General features: G+C 47.9%; 1 protein-coding gene across 42 annotated transcripts in view; it reads right to left on the reverse strand.

The window, feature by feature from the left end:
• SORBS1 (sorbin and SH3 domain containing 1) overlaps positions 1-23,753 on the reverse strand; it is a 116,652-nt gene that overhangs the window by 72,690 nt on the left and 20,209 nt on the right. For 19 of the 42 annotated variants that reach the window (XM_049645445.1, XM_049645434.1, XM_049645437.1 and 16 more), the window contains 7 exons: positions 22,469-22,495; positions 22,241-22,353; positions 15,939-16,301; positions 12,117-12,261; positions 8,222-8,251; positions 2,446-2,618; positions 623-686 (listed from right to left, as the gene is read on the reverse strand). In XM_049645445.1, the coding sequence (XP_049501402.1) occupies positions 623-686; positions 2,446-2,618; positions 8,222-8,251; positions 12,117-12,261; positions 15,939-16,301; positions 22,241-22,353; positions 22,469-22,495 (915 nt within the window). The remainder of the gene's footprint in view (positions 1-622; positions 687-2,445; positions 2,619-8,221; positions 8,252-12,116; positions 12,262-15,938; positions 16,302-22,240; positions 22,354-22,468; positions 22,496-23,753) is intronic. The other 23 variants (XM_049645451.1, XM_049645459.1, XM_049645467.1 and 20 more) reach the window with 4 other exon arrangements.

The raw sequence follows: 23,753 nt of genomic DNA on the forward strand, positions 1-23,753 counted from the left end.
CTGACTCTCAGGGCTACCTGCCAAGTGCTGGCTCCCAGCTGGGGAAGATTATTTTTCATGTTAACACCTTACAGGTGCACCACACATTCTCCTTCATTAGGAAGAATTCGCGCTCATTTGGACCCTGCAACATCCTTTGGAGGAAAGGAAGAGGGACAAATGCAGAGAGGCATGTGACTGGCCCAAGGTCACATGAGTGCTTGTGGGACTGAATCCAGGTGAGACCAGTTTTCTTCACTCCCAGGTTCAGTGCTTTCTCAACTTGCTCTGCCTACAAGGCAGTCACGGGCTGACACGGGGAGCTGCGCTGAAAGCTGGAAGCAGGTGGGAGTCAGAGCTGCTCACATCCTGGGCAGGCAGATGCTGGGCTCAGCCTGCTGCAGCCCACGACACCCGGGAGGGAGGACTTGCGAGCTGACCTAAAATCCCGCATGTGACGCAGGGCACAAGCGCTCCCTCCCCACTTTGCTCTGCAGGCGCATGGTTGGGCTCAGGCAGGCTGGTGCCCAATGGGTCGAGCGTAGGGCCCAGTCTTCTGGCATCCTAGCAAAGCAAGTCTAAGTCCTCACCACATCAGTCAACATAGGAATACAGCACAGCTTCTACAAATGAAAATCAGTACCTCTGTTTAGCTTGTGGATCTGTTTAAACATGGTCTTGTACCAGTCTTTTGATCGCTCGGTGTTCTAGAGAAAAACAAAGGCAAAGGGTAAAATAAAATGGAAAATGTCAGCACGTTTCAGAACCTCCATGATTATGAAAGCACAATGGAAAGTGACATCTGACGTCAAAACTCACGTAACTCTATACATCTTGGTGAGCCTACATTTAAATCTTTATTAAAAATGCAAAACTTTTAAGAATAGATAAACCAAGAGATTCCAACCTGAATAGGTGGCCAAAAAGAATGCAGATTTTGAAAAGAATAAACAAAGATCCTCTTGAAATGTGTTCATTCAATTTTTTAAAATTTCATTTCTTAGAATCTGTCTTCATTTATAGACAACTAAAACACAGTAAAGCCTCCCAGAAACACAAAAGACAAAGGATATTTCTGTATCAGGCCAAGCCCCCACCCATTTCAGGTTATTCTGTAGCAGAGTAAGCTAAGTCACCTTGGAGAGGGCCAGATTTAGAACACATACATTAAAATGTAACCAATTCTAGCAGCCAATGCCAGAGAGTTTTCATCTTAACCACAAAGCTGGGCTGTTTTTAAGACAAATATAAAACAAGGAAGGGGACGGATAGGTAGTTAGGTCAGATATTTTCACTACCACTTTACAGATGAGGAAATGAGGTACAAAGTCGAAATGATGCTCAAGGTCACAGGGCTGGTGAGAAGGTGAGTGGGAGGGCTGCCCCACATGATGGTTAGGGGGCATGGGTATGGGATTCAGAGAGACTGCTCCTTCGCCCACAGGATGTGCAATCCTGGCCAGGACCGGAATCACTCTTGAGTCCCTGTTTCCTCATCTATAAAATGGGAATTATATCAGCGTTCACCTCGTAGCGTGAATGATGAGATGGTGCATTCAGCAAGCGGTAGCCCCAATTACTGTCACAATTCCCTTTCTACCTATTATTATTTATTATATACTTATTATTACTTAGGGCCAGACAACAGCTCTTCTGAGGCTTAGCCCACTGCCATTTCTACTGGCTTCCCCCAAAGGGAAACAAAATCCAGTCCGTTCATTACATGGAAACTGTAGAGAAACATCGCAGCCAGTGTTCTGAAGGGCCCATGGCAAAAAATGGGATTCCCTCTAAACCAGCTTCAGAAGTCAGGCTTCCATTGAATCCCTTAGGGCCTGCATAAGGCTGGCACCCCCCAGTACAGAGGGGGAGATCTGGGGCAGCCTGTATTCATTCTGTGGTTCCATTAGTTTCTTGCTCACCCCCGATGATGGGGTATCTCTCATCCAGGGAAATGTCTTCCTGAACCCATTACCAGGGACCCTGAGCCCCACACTCTCTTCAGGGTTCTGTAATCCCGGACCTACAATTTCTGAGTGTGCTCCAATGGACAAAAGAAGGGAGACTTGGAAACAATGCCCACAACATCTCCCCTTGAACACGCATGTGCCCGGAGCTTCTCAGAAGTTCAGCTGCAGAGAAACCGCTCTGCCTTTGCCCCACTCTCCTTTACCTATAGTCCCATGAACCCAAAACCCTTTTCTCATGAGACTTATTAACACTAACATGTTTTGGGGAAAAGCTACTGCACTCTGAGGTCATGCACTCAGGACCGAGGTGGGGCAGGAGGCTGGCACACAGCTCTGGGAGGCTCTGTGGCCCTCAGCAGGCTTGGAGGGCGGGCCGTGGCGAGGACTTCCTTATGAGGCCTTTGCAAACCATAGGGGGGCTCACACGCACCCAGGTGCACACTGGTCACTGGTGTAAGAGGAAGCCTACGGAAGACATCTGGGTCAGTGTTCGTACCCGGAGTGGGATGCCCACTTCATCCATGGAAACATCGCTTAGGTCCTGAGCGCTCTTGGCCACCCGTCTACTGTCATCCTTTGCCTTTTTTTCAGGAGCCCTTCCAGGTGAGCTGGGTTTTTCCTGGGCTGGTGCCAAGTCCTGCTCTCCCACTCTTCTTTCTGAGACAGGATCTGGAAGTGAGAAACAGCTGTCAGCTGAAGCTCTTCTGCTGGCTCTGAAGCAAAAATCTCCCAAACAATCCAGCTGGGGGGAGGGGAGGGGTGTATTTGCAAATTCCCAATCAGAAGGAGTTTCACTTAAAGTGTGGGTCAGCACACTATGGCCTGGTCACCTGCTTTTGTAAAGTTCTACTAGGACATAGCCACACCCATTCATTATGTATTATCTATGAATGCTTTTGAGTTACAACGGCAGAGCTGAGTAGCTCGAACAGAAACTGCATGGCCTGCGAAGATGGAAATATCTACCATCTGGCCTTTAAGTTGCTAAGTGCACATTAGAGTTTGATTCAGGACTAGAGGTTACAGAGTGCTAATAAACATACCACGTGTGGTCTACAGATTATAAAATTACTTTTGATACTGTTATTCCAAGCCACGTCACTTATCATAGGAAGGCACTATGGCTATGCGTGCACATATCCTGTGGCCATGAGGGTGAACCCCTCAGAGCGCGGGCCTTCAAGGAGCTGATGGCCCGTGGGCAGAGAGGGCAAGGGAGCCAGGGACGAGAATGCAGGATGACCAGGGCTGAGAGTCAGCATCCAACTTAGCTGAGGAACTGAGGTTCCGGACTGACCTCTCAGAGGGAGTCAGCCAGATGGGAAGTGAAGGGTGTTCCAGGCAGAGGGAACACCATCAGGAAATGCAAGGGGACTCTGAACTACTCTGAGTTTATTAGGTGCCAGGTACTGTGCTAAATTCTTCAAATACATTACCTCAGTTCATCCTCCCAATAACTATATGAGGAAGAAACTGTTATCCCTCCATTTTTTAAAAAGTTAAGTGGGCCAAAGCACAGAGAGGTTAAAGTACCCTTCCCGAGGTCACACAGCTGGCCAAGTTGGGATTTGGACTAGGGACACCTGATTCCAGCAGTTCTCTCTGAACCATATCCTGTCTTGCCTCCCTCAAAGATGGCACCAAGGTTTCGAGCCTGGACTGATCCAAACAGAAGTTAGTAAAGGGACTGGGGTGGGGAAGGCAGGGAGAGATGGCTGTTTCCATTCAGGCATGGTAACTTTGACAGTGAGACATCCAAGCAGAAATAGAGGAGCGGGGCCCCGGTGAGGGGCCCTGGCAGGAGTGCAATTCCCAAGCCCTCGGCATAAAAGCAATGGCTGAGGTCAAGGAGATGGAGGGGTAAGTGCGGGCAGAGTTAAGGGCTGACATCACGTGCTGAAGAGCAAAAAGGACCCCCCGAAGGATGCAGGAGTTATGGGACAGAGAGGAGATGAATCAGAAAGGAATAGTGAGGTGTTGCTGAAGCCAGAGATGTGAGGGCTTCAACCCATAAAGGAAGGAAGAAAAACCAGAACATAGAAAGGGGGTTCAACAAAGCAGAAGAGTCACAGGATCCCCGGTGGGAGCAAGTTTCAGAGGGCAGCGGTGGTAGAGGCCAGATTGCAGGAAAAGCGATGAACACGCAAGCAGGAAGTAGGGAAGTAGCTAGTGAGGGAGTCAGCACACAGGCATGGACTATGGCAGGTGGCAACCAGACAGGTCAGGAGGTTAAGGGAGAAAAAGGTTTAAGCTGGGGGGGGGGGGGGGGGGGGGGGGGGAGTTGGTGTCTAAGTCCTAGCAGTGACACCCATGAGGTGAGACTGATGGGGACAGAGATGTGCCCTGGCATTAGGAAATGCTGAGTCAGGATCTGTTTACTGACTGAGAGGTTCTCATCTTTAGAAAAGGAAAAGGTGCAGAGTGCTGGCTCGAGACTAAAATCCAGTAAAAAGGAGGGACCCGAGAGCAGAGGCAAAGTTGTAGCCAAGTCAGAGATGACCGTGTGTGGAGGAGGAGGAGGGGGGGATTGTGGAGGAGGAGGGGGGGATTGTGGAGGAGGAGGGGGGGGTTGGGGGGGAGGGGGGGGGGGGTGTGGAGGAGGGGTGACGTTGCTTCAGCTGGGCTCAGGTTCTACAACCTTCACAGCCTGCCTGCCCGACAAAGCGACACTGCCTGGATTTTTCTTTTTTCTTTTTTTTTTTTTAATATGAAATTTATTGTCAAATTGGTTTCCATACAACACCCAGGGCTCATCCCAACAGGTACCCTCCTCAATGCCCATCACCCACCCGCCCCCCCTCCCACTCCGCATCAACCCTCAGTTTATTCTCAGTTTTTAAGAGTCTCTTATGGCTTGGCTCTCTCCCTCTCTCTCTTTTTTTTTTTTCCCCTTCCCCTCCCCCACGGTCTTCTGTTAAGTTTCTCAGGATCCACATAAGAGTGAAAACATATGGTATCTGTCTTTCTCTGTATGACTTATTTCACTTAGCATCACACTCTCCAGTTCCATCCACGTTGCTACAAAAGGTCAGATTTCATTCTTTCTCACTGCCAAGTAGTATTCCATTTTGTATATAAACCAACTTCTGAACCAAGTACTCATTCTGTGACCACAGAACGGTTTCTAAACTTTCTGTGCAAGACTCAGCTTAGTGAATGCTTCAGAAAACGTGATCCCTGACATCATCACCATGAGCTTTAAAGGATGTTACAACCAGACTGGCTTTATGGGGTGAGTTCTCAGGCTCCCAGAAGGGAGGGACAAGGATTTGGCAGGAAGCCTGGCAGTGTAGGGGGGATTGCAAGTTACCAAAGTCTACCCCTGAAATGGCTCTGCTGAGCATTTTCCTCCCACCTGGAAAGGCCTTCCTAAGTGTCACCACCAAGCAGCAGGTGAGGCTGATTTTGAGCCGTCTCACCTGGTGCTTGGAGATGCTCCCACTCCTTGCTCCAATGTCCTCTCTTCAGAAGCAGAGCACAGACTTGCCATTCTCAGGGTTTTCAGGCCCAGAGAATTTTTTTTAATTGTTAGGGCAGGTGGCTCTAACAACAATCACTTAACTGCAAAACTCAGGCTGACAGTTCATGGACTTGTTCCAAGGCTGTCAGAGTTCTTCAGATCTACAGAAATGAGCCCTGAATTATTTCACTTCAGAAGCTTGTGATCATGCAATTCATGATTGAGTGAATTTCAGTGTACAGAGAGATGAACTGCAGCCTCAAAAAAAAAAAAATTTCTTTTTTAAATATATATAGTGAAAGCCCAAAGTGACACTTCATTGTACCATGCAGGTGACAGGACCACCCTTTGACATCTACAATGAGGGTTTGCTGGTATTTCTTAATAGGCAAATACTGACCCCTCAACAGGACATCCAGGAGCATTTCTTTCTAGTTTTATACTGATTTCAAAAGGAAGGTGCTGCAAAGGGTCGTTAAATAAGTGACAATGCTGACAACCTGGGACAGGGCCTCTGTGTTTGTGGGCAGCTTCCCTTTTCTTCACACCCACAGATTTTGAGTGAGAGCCACAGCAATGCTGACATCTCCCTGAGAACGTATATCAGCCCCTGTGCTCCAGCCCTGACCTGTTTTCCTCTCCATCTGCCCAAGAGGACCATGAACTTGAGGTGGCTAAACACCATGTGGGACTCAATCCCGAGTGCATCTCACTGAACAAGAAGCCCCATAAAGGCTCAATAAAAACCCATTAAGGACAGTGGGAGAGATGGGAGGCCCTCCATGTGCCATCACCACAGGTATGATGGGCAAAGCCTCACTGATGGAGTCAGTGAATGGAGTCAGCCCAGCCAGCCTTCTCTCCATCAAGGGCTTCTGAACAAAAGGGTGCCTTTTTTTTTTTTTTTTTAAACAAAAACGAACATTTAGTGTGCACTTACTTTATGTCCCACTCTATCAAATACCATTAGTGGCTCTGTCCCAAAACTCAAGGAAGATGGAAACATTAGGCTCATTTTGGAGCCAAGGAAGTGGCCTGAGCCTGCCAGCCTGGTGGAGAAGCCCTAACATTACAGAGCACTTTCCAGTGTGCAAGGCATACCCCCCTTCCTGTCACACGTGATCCTTACACCTCTTTGAGGCAAGGACAAGGATTATCATCCCCATTTCCCACATGAGGAAGCTGTGGCTCAGAGAGGTAAAGTCATTTACCCAGGGACACACAGTTGTAAGAGGAAAGAGCCAGGACCAAACTCTGGGTCTCCTAACTTGTGTCTGAGCACCTTTTTCATCTACTCCATGCTCCTTTCCAATCCCAAAGGCAAGAAGGAGTTCCTTCACAGGAGCTACCTTTGTTTCAGAGCCACCCTGTTCTCAGCAACCTGGGCTGGGGCCAGGGAGTGAAGTGAGTCGGTGTGGCAAGTCAGGAGGGGGCAGCGAAGGGCACCTTGTGCTCAACCACGGCCTGTCCTGGTCCTGGGGCCAAGTCCCGATAAAGCTGAGAGGGTGTGAGAAGCCCATGTTCTCCCCACCAGGCTCTCCACGGATCACAAGGGCAGCAGTAGCGTGAAAGAACACAGAAATCGTGACGCAGCTGCTCAGAAAACGGTGGCTTGTGTGTGCCCACCAGATCAGGGATTCCCGCCCCGATTCACAAGTATCTACCAATCCACCACATGCACGTTTGACACGTGTGGCTTTTTCTAGAAATGCATCTACTGCCTTTATTAGATTCTCCAAATGAGTCCATCACCAAAAATAAGGTTATGAACCATCACAGCACACCACGGGCTGCTCAAGGGCCCAGTCATGGCCACCGAGCCTGGCTTAGGGCCTGATACAAGGCAGGCACTCAATAAAATGACGAACGAATCAATGGAGGTGCCTACTGATAACAGTAACTCACATCTTAGATCATTAGGAACCTAAGGCTCTGCCAACGGGAAGCAGTAGAACCAGGACTCAAAGCAGAAAGCCACAAGGAGATGGTAAAACCTTTCCATTCCTGGGTTTCCTCACAGGTTTGGCTGTGCGTTTGTTCCCTCCACACCTGGCCTTGCCTCAGTGCTGCATACTTTATCGGGATGAGCCCTGACATCTGATGATCTGTCAGATACATGCCCAGCACTGTCAGTTCCTGATGAAATGCGATACCCAAGTGTGGTCAGTACACAGGGCAGCATCAGCATCACTGGGGAACCTGTTAAAATGTAAGTTCTCACCCATATGCATTAGATCCAAATCTCTGGAGCTGTGGCCTGGAATTGGGGTTTTGACTAGCTCTCCAGGAGATTCTGATGCCTGCCCAAGTTCAGGAAGCAGTCCTCACACCCTCTTCCAGGCACTGCTGGTCTGGAGTTTCTCACCCAGGTCCATCATGCAGGGTCATTTACTGGCACCTGGGCTTGCTGCCCCCAAATAAAAGAACTTGCCCACATTTCCTAACCCTGACCTGTCACATCCTAGAAGAGGAATAGAAGCAAACAGAAAGGTGACTTCTTCAGCAAGGCCTGCCATGAATGCTCTCATGAATGTGCTAAGGTTCACACCTAAAAAGAACAACTCCTTGTTCTTTTTATTCAGAGTACCCTGTTCTTACCATCAAGACACATATCACAGCTGCACCGAACAGGTGTACTGGTTAGGGTCACCCATTGGGTGTGCTCCCACTAGCCCGCAGGCGGCAGGACCATGCCTGCTTTCACCATCCTTGTGGTCCAGCAGCAGAGTCCCCAGCATAGCAGAGGGGCTCCTCAGACTATGCTGCGCACACATCAAAGGTGTTAGCATGTAAATAAGTACTTGGTACCTACCTGAAAGGCTACTGAGTCGTTTCTGCTGTTCTGTGGTAAGAGAAAGGACACACATCATGAGATTTACACAGACAAGGCAAGACCGGGAAGTCACTCCAGAATTCGTGAGCATCCCCAAATTGGCACCCTAACTGTCCCTGGGCTTAGATGTCAAATGTTGCATAGTCACCACATCCAGCTGAATGCAGGGGCATTAACACAGCTTTCTTATCCAGGCGTGGTGTGTCCTAGTCCCGCCTCCTCACCCCCCCAGCCCACCCTCCTACATTTGCACCAAGATTCAGGGAATAGTCACTGCCTTCTGGTTGTTATGTCTGGTTTCAAGGTGATCGGATCATGGAAAGAGACCCTCCCAACTCCTCTGGTTTCAAGGGACCAGGACCCTATAAAGACCCCAGTCTTACTACGTTTGGAGGGAAATGTAATTGTAATCATAACCAAAGCAGCTACCGTCTCCTGAGAGCTTTGCCAAATGCCAGACATTGTGTTAAGAGCTTTCACACATGTTAACACTTTTAATCTTTGCAACAACTCTAGCAGGTAGGTCAGGTGGGTTGAGACGTCTCAGAAAATCAGCACAAACTACCCATGATGACACTGAAAATCAGAGCAGGGCCTAGAACCTTGACCCCCAACTCCTAGTCCAGGGTTCTTTCCAACCACGATGGCCGGGCCATCGCTGTTCCCTAACATGGAAGGTCTATCGGTTCCTCACCCTCCCGGGCACTTGTGGGGAGGGGAGGCCAATATCTCCTCTGGAGAGTTCTGTGTGTACGTGCTATGGGATAAGCACAAAAATGACCTTTACCTTCCAAAGCTGCTAAATATAAGCAGCCACACAGATAAAAATAGAGCGCCTGCCAGCCCCTGGGTGCTGTCATCATCCGCCTTGGCTACGGCCTCACCCTCCCTCCAGAATCCATGTGGGCAAGAAGTAAACAGAGCAGCAGGGCCTCGCTCAGCCTGTGGAACAGCCTGTCCACCTCTGGATGTGGACATAGTTCACATCAGCCGGACAACAGGAGCCCAAAAGAGCTCCAGGCTCAGCACTGCCAGCAGCTTGCTGGAGGCTACTGGCCAATCACGTCAGCTCTCAGCCTGTTTCCTCATCCGTCACATCAAAGTGCCCACCGGATCTATGGCTCTCAAGCTCCAGTCTGCCAGCTAGAGGCAAGGCCTTTCTTACTACGCAAAATCAAATTTATTCAACTTCCAAGACTATGTCGTCGCTACTTCTGAGATATGAAATGGCCTTTCTTTTAGAGAATGACATGTGATACGGATAACAGCAGTTGTTCTTCAGGGGTGTTATTTACCAAAGTTAGAAATTAGCAACCCTGGGCTAGTTCCCAGACCGCTTCATGTGACCATGAGATCCAGAGTCTGGGAACCACGGCAACTCTCGCTCTCCGACGTGGTCCGTGGACCAGCGACATCGATGTGCCTTGCAAGTTGCTGAAAAAAATGCAGAATCTCAGCCCTGCCTCAGACCTCCTGAATCTGGATCCGCAAGTGTGTCCTCTCAAGACGGTACACATTAAAGACCGAGAAGTTCTGAGCTAGGAGATCCACACGCCTCTTCAGTCCTGAGTTTTCTGGTTCGAATTCTCCCTCCAGACTGATTTTAAGTGATCTGCCCTCAGATGTGTGGTGTGAAAGCCGAGGAGAGGGGCGAGGAGCCGTGTTGTGCATGGCCGTTAGCGCTGGGCTAGACGTGCAGTGCCCCCTGCCCCCCATTTGTCTGCAACCGGGGGGCCTGGTTTGGAGAGAGAGGGTTATTGTCACACTGTGCCCTGGGGCTGTCTAGGCAAGAAAAAAGTAAGCCTTTTTTAGGATGACTAAACTAGAATTCCAGAAGTAGAGTAAAGTTATCATTCTCTCAGGAGACTCTGCAATAGTGAAGAAACTGTTTTCATGGCTACCGTCTACCAGCACTGCTGCCAGGCCGGGTAAATTGCAAAGCAAGGCCTGAAACGCACGACCTACTCCCCACGGACAATCAGGAATCCGAAGCTAGGTGTTCCCATTCTCCTCCACTCTTGGTGCTCCACCTCCTTAGGGAACATATGGTTTGCTCTTCATGACAGGCTACTTTTTATTCCAAAAAAACCCCCTAACGTACTTGTATCCTTTTTCTGAAGGATGTGTGATTCAGGCAGCACGAATCTGATCTCTAAACCCAAAGGGCAAGACTGGACAAAAGAGAAAGGCAAGAAGCAAAGACATTTGGGCAAATAAGAGGAATCTGTTTGCTCAAAGAAACAAAAAAGAATTGGGCATTTCTGTGCCCAAAGATGTCTCACTAGGTGTCATCAGAGGGACGTCGTGGAAGCGGCTGACATTACTTTTGGCATTTCCCAAAAACCAAGTTGCCTTGGGAATAAATCCCATTTTTAGAGAAACTGCCTCTCCTTCCGGGAACAAACTTACTTCTGTTTGACTGGATTTTTTTTTTTTTTTTAAAGATGAATCATAAAGAAGTTCACAGAGAATCAAAATTTCACTTTGTCCTGCATGATGGACAGTGTCTGGGCAGAGAAAGCCATTGCCAGTAGGGGGTATGACCCTGCTGAAAGGAGAATGGGGTCTTTTATATAGTTTAGGGTGGGGGTTGGGACCCTTATCACCTTTGGAAGAACACAGATTCATGGAGGACAGTTAATTTGGAGGCCACACATAATGAAAAAAAAAATAAAATAACTAAAATAACTACTTAAGATTCAAGTGGGAAGATTTTAAGTGAGAAAAAATGTTTCATTCATCTGTTTTACAAGTTAGAAGCAGGAAACAGAAAACTCCATTTAACATGGAAAACAATTAAAAATAGACTCCAGTTCCATTCTCATCCAAGTTATGTGGGGGATGGGGCGAGCAGCAGGCAAGTAGGGAGTTGAGAAAAGGAAGACTGGGTGCCCAGCTTTGAGCTCTGAATAAAATAATTAACATTCCATGTTCTATGAAACTCAGACTAGACAGCCCTTTCTGCACTAGGAAACAGCTTCACAACTTCACACTGCAAAGGATTTTTGTGAAGGGGAAGCTTATTCCTCTATTGAATTCCAACAAGTTAAAACGTGGGACTTTACTTAGCATCATCTTCTGAAGTTTTAAAGCAGAAAGGTCGACATATACAATTATTACCTCAGAGCACTTCGGCTTCACCTAAGATGCCCCTTCAGAGAAGGGGAAGGGCCAACCAGAAGCAGTACGAGAAACTATAGAAAACACACATGGAAACCCTCAGCAGAGCTCTAAGGGGCCACGTGAGCCTCATGTCCCCAGAGGGTGCACTGAATGACAGCCAAGAGCATTAACTGCTGGCAAGAATTAAGGCCGGTGAGTCACAAAGAGAAAGTCCAGTAGCCTGTTTTAGAGGCCCCAAAACATGTTTGACATTTTAGAAAGGTTTCCACCCATTATGCTTTCTTTTGTTTTTAAGTTTTGGTACTCAAAATTTTGCTTTCTAGAAAATTCATGATGTCAAAGAACTACATGACTTATTACAAGAAGTATTACTGTACCCAGATTTTCTAGGCGAAGCTCTGATTTGGTATCTCATGATGAAGAGTTAAGGCGCACAGACTTTTTCCCTTCTGTCTTTTCTTTCTTTTTGGTGGAATCATCTGAAGGCAACTGTGAACACCCAACGTGTGGAACACATACTACACCAGCTTACTTACGCAGATGCCCAACATCATGCCAAATCAGGGGCCTACCTCCCTGCTGTGGTCTACCCTGTGGGTCACAGGAGGGAGAAGACTAGGGCAGATGACCTCGGAGAAGGATGGGGTTTATGAAAATTTCTGTGGAATGGCAGAATTCTTGCCCCTGAAGTCACAGAACAGCTATGTTGATGCCAGTGAGCTGGGGGAGGGGTTCTCTGAAGCTCTCTTACCTCGATTGTGTTGCAAGAGCACAATAGTAGGATTGACAATTGTCGTAGAGGGGTAGGCAGATGATGGTTTGCTAACTGGTGCAGAGATTTGGGAATCCGTTCCAGCATGGGATGAAGAAACTTCATTCAGTAGAGGGCCTGAATCCTGAAAAGAAAACAAACACTGTAACCAACTGTAAGTACATGAAACCTAATGTTGATGCTTTTTAAAAAGCAGAAATTTAAAGCTTTACAAGGACCTTAATTACAGAAAGAAATGTAATCAATGAGACATCACTAATTCCAGTTAGAAGTATAAGCTGGAATGCTTAGTCTCTTTGTTGGTGTTAGTAAGGGTAGAGAGGGAAGGTGAGTGTTACTGGAATTCTCAGCCACATCATTCATTATTTTCACCTGGTAATAACTGTGGATCAATCCGGTTACTGAAAAAGGAAATTCAAAACAAAGTAGAACAACATGCAAGACTCATGCAATTCCAAATGTGATCGGAGAACAAGAGCTGGTTTAAGGGAAAAATCAGGAAAGTTTAGTACACTTGTCTAAAGAAACATGAGACAATGCGAGCACAAGGAGCCATCAATGTAAGAATGAGGAGGAGTTAAGTATCGGTACTCTTAGAAAGCTACTCTTATTATTTGCATCACTCAACAACTTCACTAGCATTTGTTTCTGAGATTGGGATATTTTCCGGTCCTATCCTGACATTGTTTTTCACTGCAGTATTGAGTGACAGAGATCTCTGAAGTCGTAAAGACTTATGAAAATCCTGACTTCAAAAACCTGAGGTCTAAAAACCAATAAACCCATTACTACTAACGTTATAATTTGCATGATGGGAATAATGCCAGTCTTTCTTAAAGACAGGAAAATAAGACCTCGAAATGCAGTAAGGATATGTAGGCAGTTTCCTCTATCACATCTATAAATCTTGCCAAGTTTCTATTTTGGAATTTGCAGACCTCTAGCCAGAACATCATTCTTAAAAGGGTTCGAAAACAAGACTTTGATCGTTACTCTCCAGATGAAAGTATGGCTCAAAGCAATTAGTATGCTCCAGAGATCAGCTTCTCTGTAAGTGCCCACAGGACAAAAGCCATGCCTCCCTTCCTCTTTTTTGCCCCACCCAGCCTGCACCTAGCACAACACCCTGCAGACAGTAGGTGCTCGGTAAATGCCACCTGAATGACTGGAGCCATCCACTAGCAAAGGTGTTTCTGAACAACTTCTGCAGCAAGAGAACATGTGAGCATCAAGAGAGAGTGTGTCAGGACCAGGGACAGCTCCTGACACACAGTAGGGGCTTCCTGGATCACACTGGCTTGGTCATTCCAAATCTTCAGAAAGTGCCCTGAAGTTGCAGCTGTTAGTTATGAGCAACAGCTCAGTTTAGTGAACAAAATCTTTCCAAGACTCGAGAGGCACAATATGATCTTGTTCAAAAGTGCTTCATCTCCATTTTTTTTTCATTTGTAAAATAGAAAAAAATTACTCTGCTCTTAATTTGCTTCCTAAGTGATTTAATAAAGATAAATGACACACTCATGAAAATTCGGCCATAATGCACCCAAGAAACACACCAAAAAAAATCATGCATATGGCTCTTTAAAGTATAAATGCCTACTGTGGTGTCTGGATGGATCACCTGAACATTAGTATTACACAAATATTATTCTGGGCCACGAGGCTTATTTCTGGAACATCACAAAAATGGCTATTGACTAAAAGAATGTGGATCAATTAACATGAATTTTCTTCTTCCCTCTTACTCTTAAATAGCTGCAGAAACTGAGCAAATATCAACTTGTGGCTTGGCCACCATCCCTACGGGCTCCTGTTCTTCTCGACAATTCTCATTCAGTAGAGGATCCCAAGCGGTTTCCTTTTTAACCTGTTACCCGGGGCCAAACCAGAAGTTCTCAGGCCAACTGAAGTCTCCCCTGCAAGTCTTTATCAGGCTGATCAGTCAGGTTTGAGAAATCGAGGAAACTCCTAACTAATCTGTCCTGGCATACCTGAAACAAAATTCAGTACGAAAATCTAGATCTATAAAGGTGATAAATTTGAGAGTATACAACAAAACTACTCACAATTGTATACCAGGACACTAAAAATATCTCACTTTATATGCTGCTCAAGAAGAAATATTCTGTGCCAGAGGGAAGAATATCGATACCACCTATAACAAGAGCAGCTTCTCAATTCACCTGTAAGCTGCACTGGGGTGAGGGGAGTGCATTAGGAACAGTCTAGCATTTTCCTCCAACAGGTTTGAGCTGCAAAGCTCAAAGCTAGAAGGACATCTAAAGACCCTGGGCCATGTTCAGTTGAGTCCTGACCTAACTGCATTGTGTTGCATCTAGAGATCTGAGAAGAAGTCCTAGACCAGGATGAAGCCATTCCCAGCTTTGGGGTGCCTGATATCTGGCTATAAATTCTCCTATAAGCCAAAAAGTTCTCCTGCTTTTGGCATCTCCTGATGCCAGTCATGTAGACTGAAGCCACAGGGCTTCAATGAGCCACAGGGATGTTACTGAACATTTACCTTCATCAGCCAATTACAGGACCCACTGTGGTCCGAGGACCCTCAGCAACAGAACCCCTGGGATATGCCTGATCAAATCAGAGCCCTAGGCCCCTCTGCAGACCTATTCCAGGACTCTAGGAGTATAATCTAGAATTGACAATTTAAACCAGCTTCCTTGCCTCTTAGGTAATCTCATGTGTGCTAAGCTTGAGAACCAATATGCTATCCACAAAAAACCCCTTTGAAAGCAAGGGCTGTACGCTGTTCATAGTTGTACCTATGGAATCTAGCAGGATGCCTAGAACACGGCAGGAGCTCATTAACTGTTAACTAATTAGCCACTAGCTTACTTTTTAAGAACTCTGGCCCCCACTTGCTAGGGCAAGTCCTCGGCAACGTAGCTGACAGTTGAGTGCTCTCTCCATGGGAAGCACTATAACAGAAGTTTAACATACTTGGTCCTACTGTACCCCACAGGCCTGTGAGTAGATCCATGCATCCCCATCTTACAATTCACTCTGAGGTTCTCACAGATTCTCTTGATTCCCAGAGCTCCTGAGGAGAGAAAAGACTGGGTACCCTGATTCAGCTTTTCCACTTGGGCTTTCCTACCTACAATGGGGACTCGTCCCTCACAGGATGGGGCCTGAGGTATCAGGGCTCTTTACCTTCACACGACTCCTGGAGCAACGATGTGTCACAAAGGCCCCTGGGAGCCTCCAGTCTGGGGCCCCAGCAATTATACGCCTTTGGAGAAAAGGGTCCCAACTCCCAACGTTTGTGCAAGGCTTTTAGATCCATTTGCTCCATTAAACTCCATTCTCTCTCTCTTTTTTAACCATTCTCTGCCATCGCTGCATATAAAAGAGTTTGTTTACTTGCTAAATCAACAAAAGCCCTGGAGGCTCACTGTTCCCTGGTGGGGAACCTGCCGGCCATCGGCTTTCCCACATGGCTCCTCAGCTCTTCAACACCACATCTGCTTGGCCTCTCAAGAGCATCGCGAGCCAAAGGAAAGGCCACAGAGGTTCTCTGAGGGAAACGGAGTTCTTTCAGGAAGATGCGCATTCCGAATAAGACAGACAGGAAGAGGGACGTGAGGGGTCTGTGAGCAGCTGCAGGAGAACCATGAACACGCGCGGGAGGCATGCACTCCGGGGAAAGCAAACAGTCACCACACAAGCACAGTGGCGGTGGACACTTCCCTCAGAACTTAGCACTTCAGTGAGAAAGGGGTTTTTCGCTGCCAGGAGCAGACATTCAGGAAGGCTTTGAGGAGGGGGTTCCAGCAAGCTTACGGTACTTGAAACAGCTCCCGTGAGGTCAGGCTCCAAGGCTCTGCGGAGGTCCTCCGGTACCGGAGGGACCAGCGGAGGAGGTGGTGAGAAGGATGGCGGGGTCTGGCTAACGGGGGGGTGGGGGCCAGAAGCGCTGGCCGGCTGGCTGTGGTGGGGTCGCCTCTGCAGACGAGGGGGAATGAAATCATCTAGGGTCGGGAAGGTCAGAGGTGAGCCGGCAGGGGCGGTCGCCGGGCTTGGGGGGCCAAGAGGCCCCAGAGATGCTGGAGTTCTGGCAGTGCCTTCTTGCCCTCTGTCAGTATTAACCAGGTAGAGAGGGACAACTATTATCTCAGGCTGGGCTGAACTGGAGAGAGTGGCATCCTGTAGGAAATAAGGGGGTCGTTACGTAAAGGGGCACGGCAGGGAAGAAGGAATTCCATATTTAAACAGTTGAGACTGGACATGCAGTGATGTACTCTGAGAAATATTTAATCGGTGCCCGTTCTCCAGAGTACATGAGACCGTCCGTACTAGCCAGCTGGCCTCCTGACACTCCGTGACACAGAGGGAACCCCATCCAAGTTTACTCTCCATCCTTCTATTTTTGAATCCTTTTAACACTTGAGAGAGAGAGAGAGAGAGACAGAGACAGAGACAGAGAACAAAGAACAGGCAGGCAGGCTGTGTTTAGCCCCCAAACTGCTTGCAGAGCCCGAAAGCTTGGGAGTCAATACAATTTCTTTGGCACCTTGTGAAAAGATGTAAACATTCCATATCTCACCATGTTGTTAGTCTATGGATCCCACACTCCAGCATACTTACATATTACCAGAAAAGAGAGAGGGGGACAGAGAGGACTGTGCCGAGGTGTTTAGAGAGAAGAATTCGGGATTCAAGCTGCAGCGGTGTAGACGAGGAAAGGGAGGGGAGGGCAGCCCAGAAAACAAGGGAGCTGCTTTGCAGGAGTTTTGAAAGAGATGGTGTAGAAGACACACACACATGTCTAATTCCTTGCCTTGGCTGGATAACACGGCTGCAAAAGGTAAGGTTCTTTTCTCTTCCGGTTTTCGGGAGCAGAGGAAAGCTGGGGGCCTAGCACAGGTGGTCTCACCGCGTCCGGGAACGGAGGCCGAGTGCACAGGGAAGGACTCTCGCCCCGGACGGTGGCATCTTTACGGATGTCAAAGAATAGCTTGGGAGGGCCAGGAGGAGCAGAGGGTGGCTTTCCCGTGCCGGCCGCGTGGGAGACAAGGCTGGGAGCCTGTGCGCGAGCGCCTGCAGCTTCCAAGGGAGTGCCCGTGGCTGGGTCAGGTGCAACACAAGAGGAGCTTTGCGCTGCCACCCGGCAAATGTTATTGGATAAACAAGGTACATATAAGCTGCTGACCTTTTTATTCCCAACTGCCTTATGACGTGGGTTAGAGCTCACATTCTCACTGTAAACCGTCCTGGTGGCCACACAGTGGTGCCAGGGTTGGGAGGAAGCACTGGGGAACGTGGAACCAGGAAGCAAGGGCCCAGGACGCACCACGCCTTTGGCAGCGCATCTGGCTGCCAGGGAGATGGAGACGGGCTGGGGTCGTGAGGGGCTCTGTTGGCTGGGGGTGCTGAGGGGGACGTAAGGCTTGGGTGAGCTCAGGTAGAGGGAGTCCTTGGAGGTACTGTGGATGGTGGGGGGCTGCCATGCAAAGCGGTCCCCTTTAGGGAGAGGAGGCCGAGGGGGAGAGAGAACCTTCAGCATGATTTTCAAGAGAAAGTATCAAAATGGGGAACAAAGAAAGAAAGAGGATGGGAAATGGAAAGAAGGATGACCATTAGAAATAGCATAACATGATCGGAAGAAAAACAATTCTTGACATGTCTTTAAGCAAACCCTGAGCTTAGAGTCCTTGTGATCCCTACATTTCTCCTCCGGGTAAAGTCAAGGACTAAATCATACTCACCTGGACAGGCAGGCCTGCTTCTCTTACATCTCAGCCCAGGAGCGGCCACGTGCTAAGCCACTTTGACAGCCATCCTTGGCTGACCGCACCCCTTGTTAGCCCTCCGGACTGAAGGATGCCCGAGGGCTCACGGCCAGGGCAAGAGGCCCCAGAGCCCCCACACCTTTCCTGAAAGATCTTTCTCTCCATGCCCTTAGCTCTAAAAGTTTAAGTTCACTGAAGCACTCGAATGTCTTTCATTCTCTTCCCTTAGGAAATAGGGAATTGGAAGAATCGTCCTTATTTGTGTTCACAGGAGACAGATGTCTTAATTGAATCACTGAGATTTAGTGCTCAATTCCATAAGCGTAACCAATTAAAGCTCACCAAGAAGAGAATGCTCAGGATTTAGAATCCACATGTGCTCTTTTCTCAGAGGAAACAATCTGATGGAACTAATTATGAGAAGGAAGACAGGCATGAGATTAAAAGCATGTAGTCTCCCATTTTTGATGCACACAGAACAAAGGGACCAGGCAATGAAGCACTTGATTTGCCTAATGAGTTGGACTGTGCCTGGTTCCTCAAATTCCGGCCCCTTCCCCACTCCCATCCAGCCCACCACCGGGCACAGACAATCCCACAGTGGGTGCCCAGCCTCACACTCCTGGCTTAAGCCCAAAGCTCTGGTTCCAGGCTGAGAGGAAAGTATAGGTCACATCTCATTCCCTTTCCCTCAATACAGCTCCTAGCTCCTCCTTGGGTCTCAGTGGGGCAGAGGAAATGGAGTAAATCTCCAGAATGACCCTCATGTCAATGAGAACCATCTGGCAATCGGTGGAAATTAGACCATAAAATGAGGAAAGTTTATTTTCCTTTTGTTATGGATTAAATGTGTATGTCCCCCAAAGTTCATATAATGAACCCATAGCCCCAAGTGATGGTGTTTGGAAGTGGAGTGAGTAGGAGAGGAGATGGGGTTATGAAGGTGGGGTCCCCATGATGGGATCAGTGTCCTTATAAAAAGAGACTAGAGTTCACTCTTGCCCCACCAGGTTAGGACACAGCGAGAAGGTGGCTGTCTATGTGTGAGGAAGAGAGCCCTAACTAGGAACCACATCAGCTGGCACCTTGGTTTTGGACTTCCCAGCCTCAAGATCTGTGAGAAATAAATGTGTTGTCTAAGACACCTGATTATGGGATTTTGTTACAGCAGCCTAAGCTAAGACACCTAGATTTTCCTCACGGGTTCCTATCTTCAAAGACAGCCCAGTACTAGAAAGCTGGAACATCATCTAAATTGCACCGGTGAAGTATAGTAAGTTTGGTCAATACTTAGCAAATGGATTATGACCAAAAGCCGGGAGAGTGCAAGGGTGTGGGTCTATCTGGGGGTTGTTTTTTATTTTTTGTGGAGTGCAGGTAGCAAGGGGAAGGGATACTAACAAGGGTGACTAGGTAAGAAATCAAGTTTTTTGAGTCTGGATTAGAAGATCAACCCCAGAAACAGGAAGCAACTCATAACAAACTCAGTTTTCAAGCTACAGATAACCTGGATTGAGGAGAAACAATTTGGATATCCTAGGTTAACTTGATGCCTATCCTTTCCACAGGGTGCCCAAGACAGTGCCTGTGGAATGAGGCCATGTGGACCAGTCAAAAATGAATGACCCCTCTTCAGTAGTTAGCAGGAGTAAAACCCTCCAGTTGGGACATACTTGGTTCCAGTGAACTTACACCGGAGGTTGGGGCATGTTTCAAACCGAACAATGCTCTTTACAAATAAAGCACTTGAACCATCACACACCAAAGGGACTGGGGGTGAGTGGAGCGGTGGTTGTCAGGGAGAGAAGCAAAAGCCAATTTTGACTTCAGCTCAGAGTTACTTTTACTTTGAGCTCCAGTGTCCCACATGTGATTCTTCTTGTCCAAAGATAGAAGTAGGTTTCAGTGGGTTTTTAACTTAATCTGCTTTTGGCCATATAAGGTGCCAGGGCTGCATGACATCAGGCACAAGGCTTCCCAGGGCTTTGACCCTGTAGAGAAGATGCCTCCCCAGAGTGTTGACAGTTCACCCTGAGCCAAAGGCCTTCCTGTCCCAAAGAAGGAGGGAGATAGGCATTGTCATTTTACATGGAAGGAACTACTTTCTGATTTATTGTAAACACTGTACGAACTACAGAGGCAGCTTCCATTCCTGCCTAGCTGGCTACTAATGAAATTCCCTTCATCCCTGTAGAAGGTGGGGGCAGTGAAGAAATGGAGCTGCTTGAAGAATCAGATATGTTCCTAGCTTATACAGTCCAGAAACTGCCCATTTCCGCCCCCAGTGAAGACCACCGCGATGATGCTGTCAGAGGGAGGGGAGCCCGGGTTCCTCGTTATGAGAGGCGAGGAGAGCAGCAGGTCCAGGACAGCAGAAAGAAAGGCAGCATCTGGGAGCACCAGAAAACAGGATTCCCCTCTGGCCCCGGGGTCTCCTGGACCCCAACTCATTCCTTATAAGCAGATGCCAGGCCTATGGGGCTCTAAGAGCTATCTTCATCTGAAACTAAGCCGGGGCAGTTCCCAGCCCAGCCCGACTTGGTTCTGTCTAAGCCAGCATAGTACTTACAGGTCTGGCAATGGCTCTATGGACAAGAAGTCATTCTTGCATTCAGAAAACAAATCCAAGAAATGATGTATGACCTAAAGGTTCTTGAAAGTTGGGTGGTCAACTGTACACTGAATATACAGAACAAAACCTCTGTATCAGCAATTTGCCAGGTTCTCTTTAAGACACCCCAGTTAAAAAAAAAAATTCTTGGAGAGTGACAAATAAGAAAATATGCTATCTGTAGGCGATATGATAGGAAATTCACCATTATGATAAAGTTCACCCTTATAAACTCCTTGAGGGCAATGTTTAACATCTTGATCTGAACACAGTGAATGCTCAGTAAAGCTGTAGTAAATAAATGTATTTAAGAGGAATTTTTATTTACTTCACGTTCTCAAAATTATCTCTTCAGAAGAACTCTCTAAGAAGCCAAAGGAAGGAGCGAGTTAGCTTTTGAACTACGTCACTGATAGGGGAGGAAGATGTGCTTCCACATTTGCCTTGAATTAATCAGCACCATCTCCTAACTCAGACAGAGCCAGCTCTATTCACGCCTGAGACTGCAGAGACAGAAGCCTGTCTCTGAGAGACAGGCAGCGCACTCACACACCGGGGAAGGTCTTGGAAATGGAACATCGATGGCAAGTCATTTACTGGACAGCTGTGTCCTATAAGGGCATCATGAGACACACCTGCAGCTCGGGTTCTAGCCAGTGGCCTTGCGGGCACAAGGCTGTGCCTACGGGAGGCGAGCATGGCGGGAAGGTTTAGCGGGGCTGCTCAGCGACACCTCTAAGCCTGGAAAGCCAGGGTCTGCAGAGAGGAAGGAAGACGTCCTCTCTGACTTGGTTCCATTTCAGAGGCCAGTGCAACTTTATGCCCTCAGGAGCAAGAGGATCATCAGACAAGTGGGGTGGGATCCGGGGCGGCATTTGGAATGCCCAGGCTCCTGGTGAATTCTGGGAGTACCTTCGCGCAAGGCAGGCGCAGGGACGGGGACCACATGAGGAACATACTCCCACCACATTTTTTGGAACAGTACAGTGTCCTTTAAGAGAAAGGATGGCTCCATCCCATGGATGTTACTCCTCTGTAAAAAACACTCTTCACTAAACTAAACTAAAACAGGATCTATTCTTTCATCAAAATGGCAGAGTAGTGACAGGGAGAGGAAGGAAGAAAGATCAGGAAAACAACTTAGGGGGAAGACTTAAGCCAAAATGATCCCTTCTCCAAGTTGTGCAGGGCCTGGGGCGGGGGTTGGTGTGTTCTTTAGCAGATCAGCACGAGGCAGTTGAGGCTGTGCTGTTCCGGCCATTCAGACGTCCGTCTGCCTGCTCTGGGCCACGGGGTTCGGGGCTGGCCACAGCTACCCGACCGTGATCTGTAAGCCTAGAGTTGCTGGAACTCTTACAGCAAATAAATGCAATAAACACAAGAGCGTACTCTTTGATTCCAGAGTTTTTAACCCACCAGGCTCAGACTCTTCCCCCCCTTACTCAGGGCTAAATGCATTCCCTCTTTCAGAACATTTCCACATACATTTCAAACCTAGAAACATTGGGCTCACACTTCCTATCCCCTGGTATAGATCATCCTCATCCTCTGCTGTCCTTGAGCCCCAACTTTTCCCCCCTATCTCTGGTCCTTGCAGAACTTTTCCACAGTTAGCCAAAAGTGCGGCTCAGATCCCAGTCCGTTATTCAGCTGGGCAAGCAGGAAGTCATGAGCGCAGGCTAAAAGACTCAAGAACAGGTGCCACTCACCAGTCCCCACCCCACCCGTGGGCACAGGCCTACCTGGGGCTTGTCGGAAGAAAGGTTGGGATGCACACTTCTGTAGCCCTTGGCAGCAAGTGAGGAGGGCTGGGCGTTTCCATTGGCATCAGCATTGGAAGAGAGCCTCCACTCATCTGAGAGATGGGGGGAAAAAAGAAAGAAACCCCTCACTCACAGGGAACACTCCCCGGTTCCCCTCTATGTCCCTGGTGGAAGGCAGGGGCAGAAAGAATGCAAGAGAAACCATACCTGCTGAGGGATTCTCTGAGTCCAGAACTACGTGTGGTGCAGAAAGGATGAAAACAAGAGAAAGGGGCAAACAGAAATGGTTACACTCGCAGGAAACAAGCATGTACTGCAGAGAAAGAGGAAAACCCAGCACCCCGTTGCCTGACACAAAATGCCCTCAGTCACGATGGCCTAATTACCATAGGAACCCACTCTAAACCATGATGTGCTCACAGGCGCTGACCTTTGAAAACACAAGGCTCACATTCACAGTAATGAAGAAACAATTGTTCCTTGACATTCTTATTTTACAGACAAAAAGGCAACAGAACTCTCCCCTGCCCTGTCCCTAGTAACTCCCATTCCCCTTCTCCATCCCTGATGTGGGCTCTGAATGACCTCTCCTCATTAGCAGGCTGGGCTTAATTAACTGACTCCGGAGAGGGAGAAATAGATAAGCACTTTTTCTGTGGCTACTGGCAGCGGGGCTAGGGGGAAAGCATGATTTAAGCCCAGAGGTATCTGCTGTGATAAGGACTTTTTTTTTTTCCTCCTCTGCCTGCTTTCCTTCTTTCCATTTAAATGAGCCACATAAACATTTCAAAATCTAATCACCCTGAGTTTTCATCACGTGACAAGCCAACCTTGTCCCCTTGTGGCTGGCTACCACCCTGACCTCACCTCAAATCCTGGATCCACCACCGATGGGCTCTGTGACCCTGAGCAAGTTCTAAGCCTATTTTCCCATCTGAAAAGTGGGGATAATGATATGCTTGCTTCCTAAGTGTTGCCATAAGGATTAAGTGACATAATGCAGGAGAAATGCTTAGCACAGTGCCTGCCAGGGCTCAGTAAATGTTTGCTAGCTATCATCATCACCTTCCGCATCACCTCGTCTCTATGCTCTACCCTCCACCTAGCCCAGAGGTCAGCAACCTTTTTCTATCAAGGGCCAGACAGTAAATATTTTAGGGATTGCGGGCCATATGGTCTCAGTCGCAGCTATTCAACCCTGCTATCCTAGCACAAAAGTGGCCACAGATAACATGTACATGAACGAGTGTGGATGTATTCCAAAGAACTTTTATTTGTGGACACTGAAATTTGAATTTCATAGAATTTCACATGCATATAATACTATTCCTCTTGTGCTTTCCTTTGAACCATTTTCCCATTGTACTATTTTTTGTACAAAAATAGGCATGGACCAGATGTGGCCTGCAGGCCATAGTGTGCCAACCCCCTGAACTAGCCAAACCCTTAACTTCCTTCTTCATGTCCTGTCTACTCTTTTTTTTTTTAATAA

The sequence above is a fragment of the Panthera uncia genome, chromosome D2, assembly GCF_023721935.1.
Source record: "Panthera uncia isolate 11264 chromosome D2, Puncia_PCG_1.0, whole genome shotgun sequence".
Taxonomy (NCBI): Eukaryota; Metazoa; Chordata; class Mammalia; order Carnivora; family Felidae; genus Panthera; species Panthera uncia.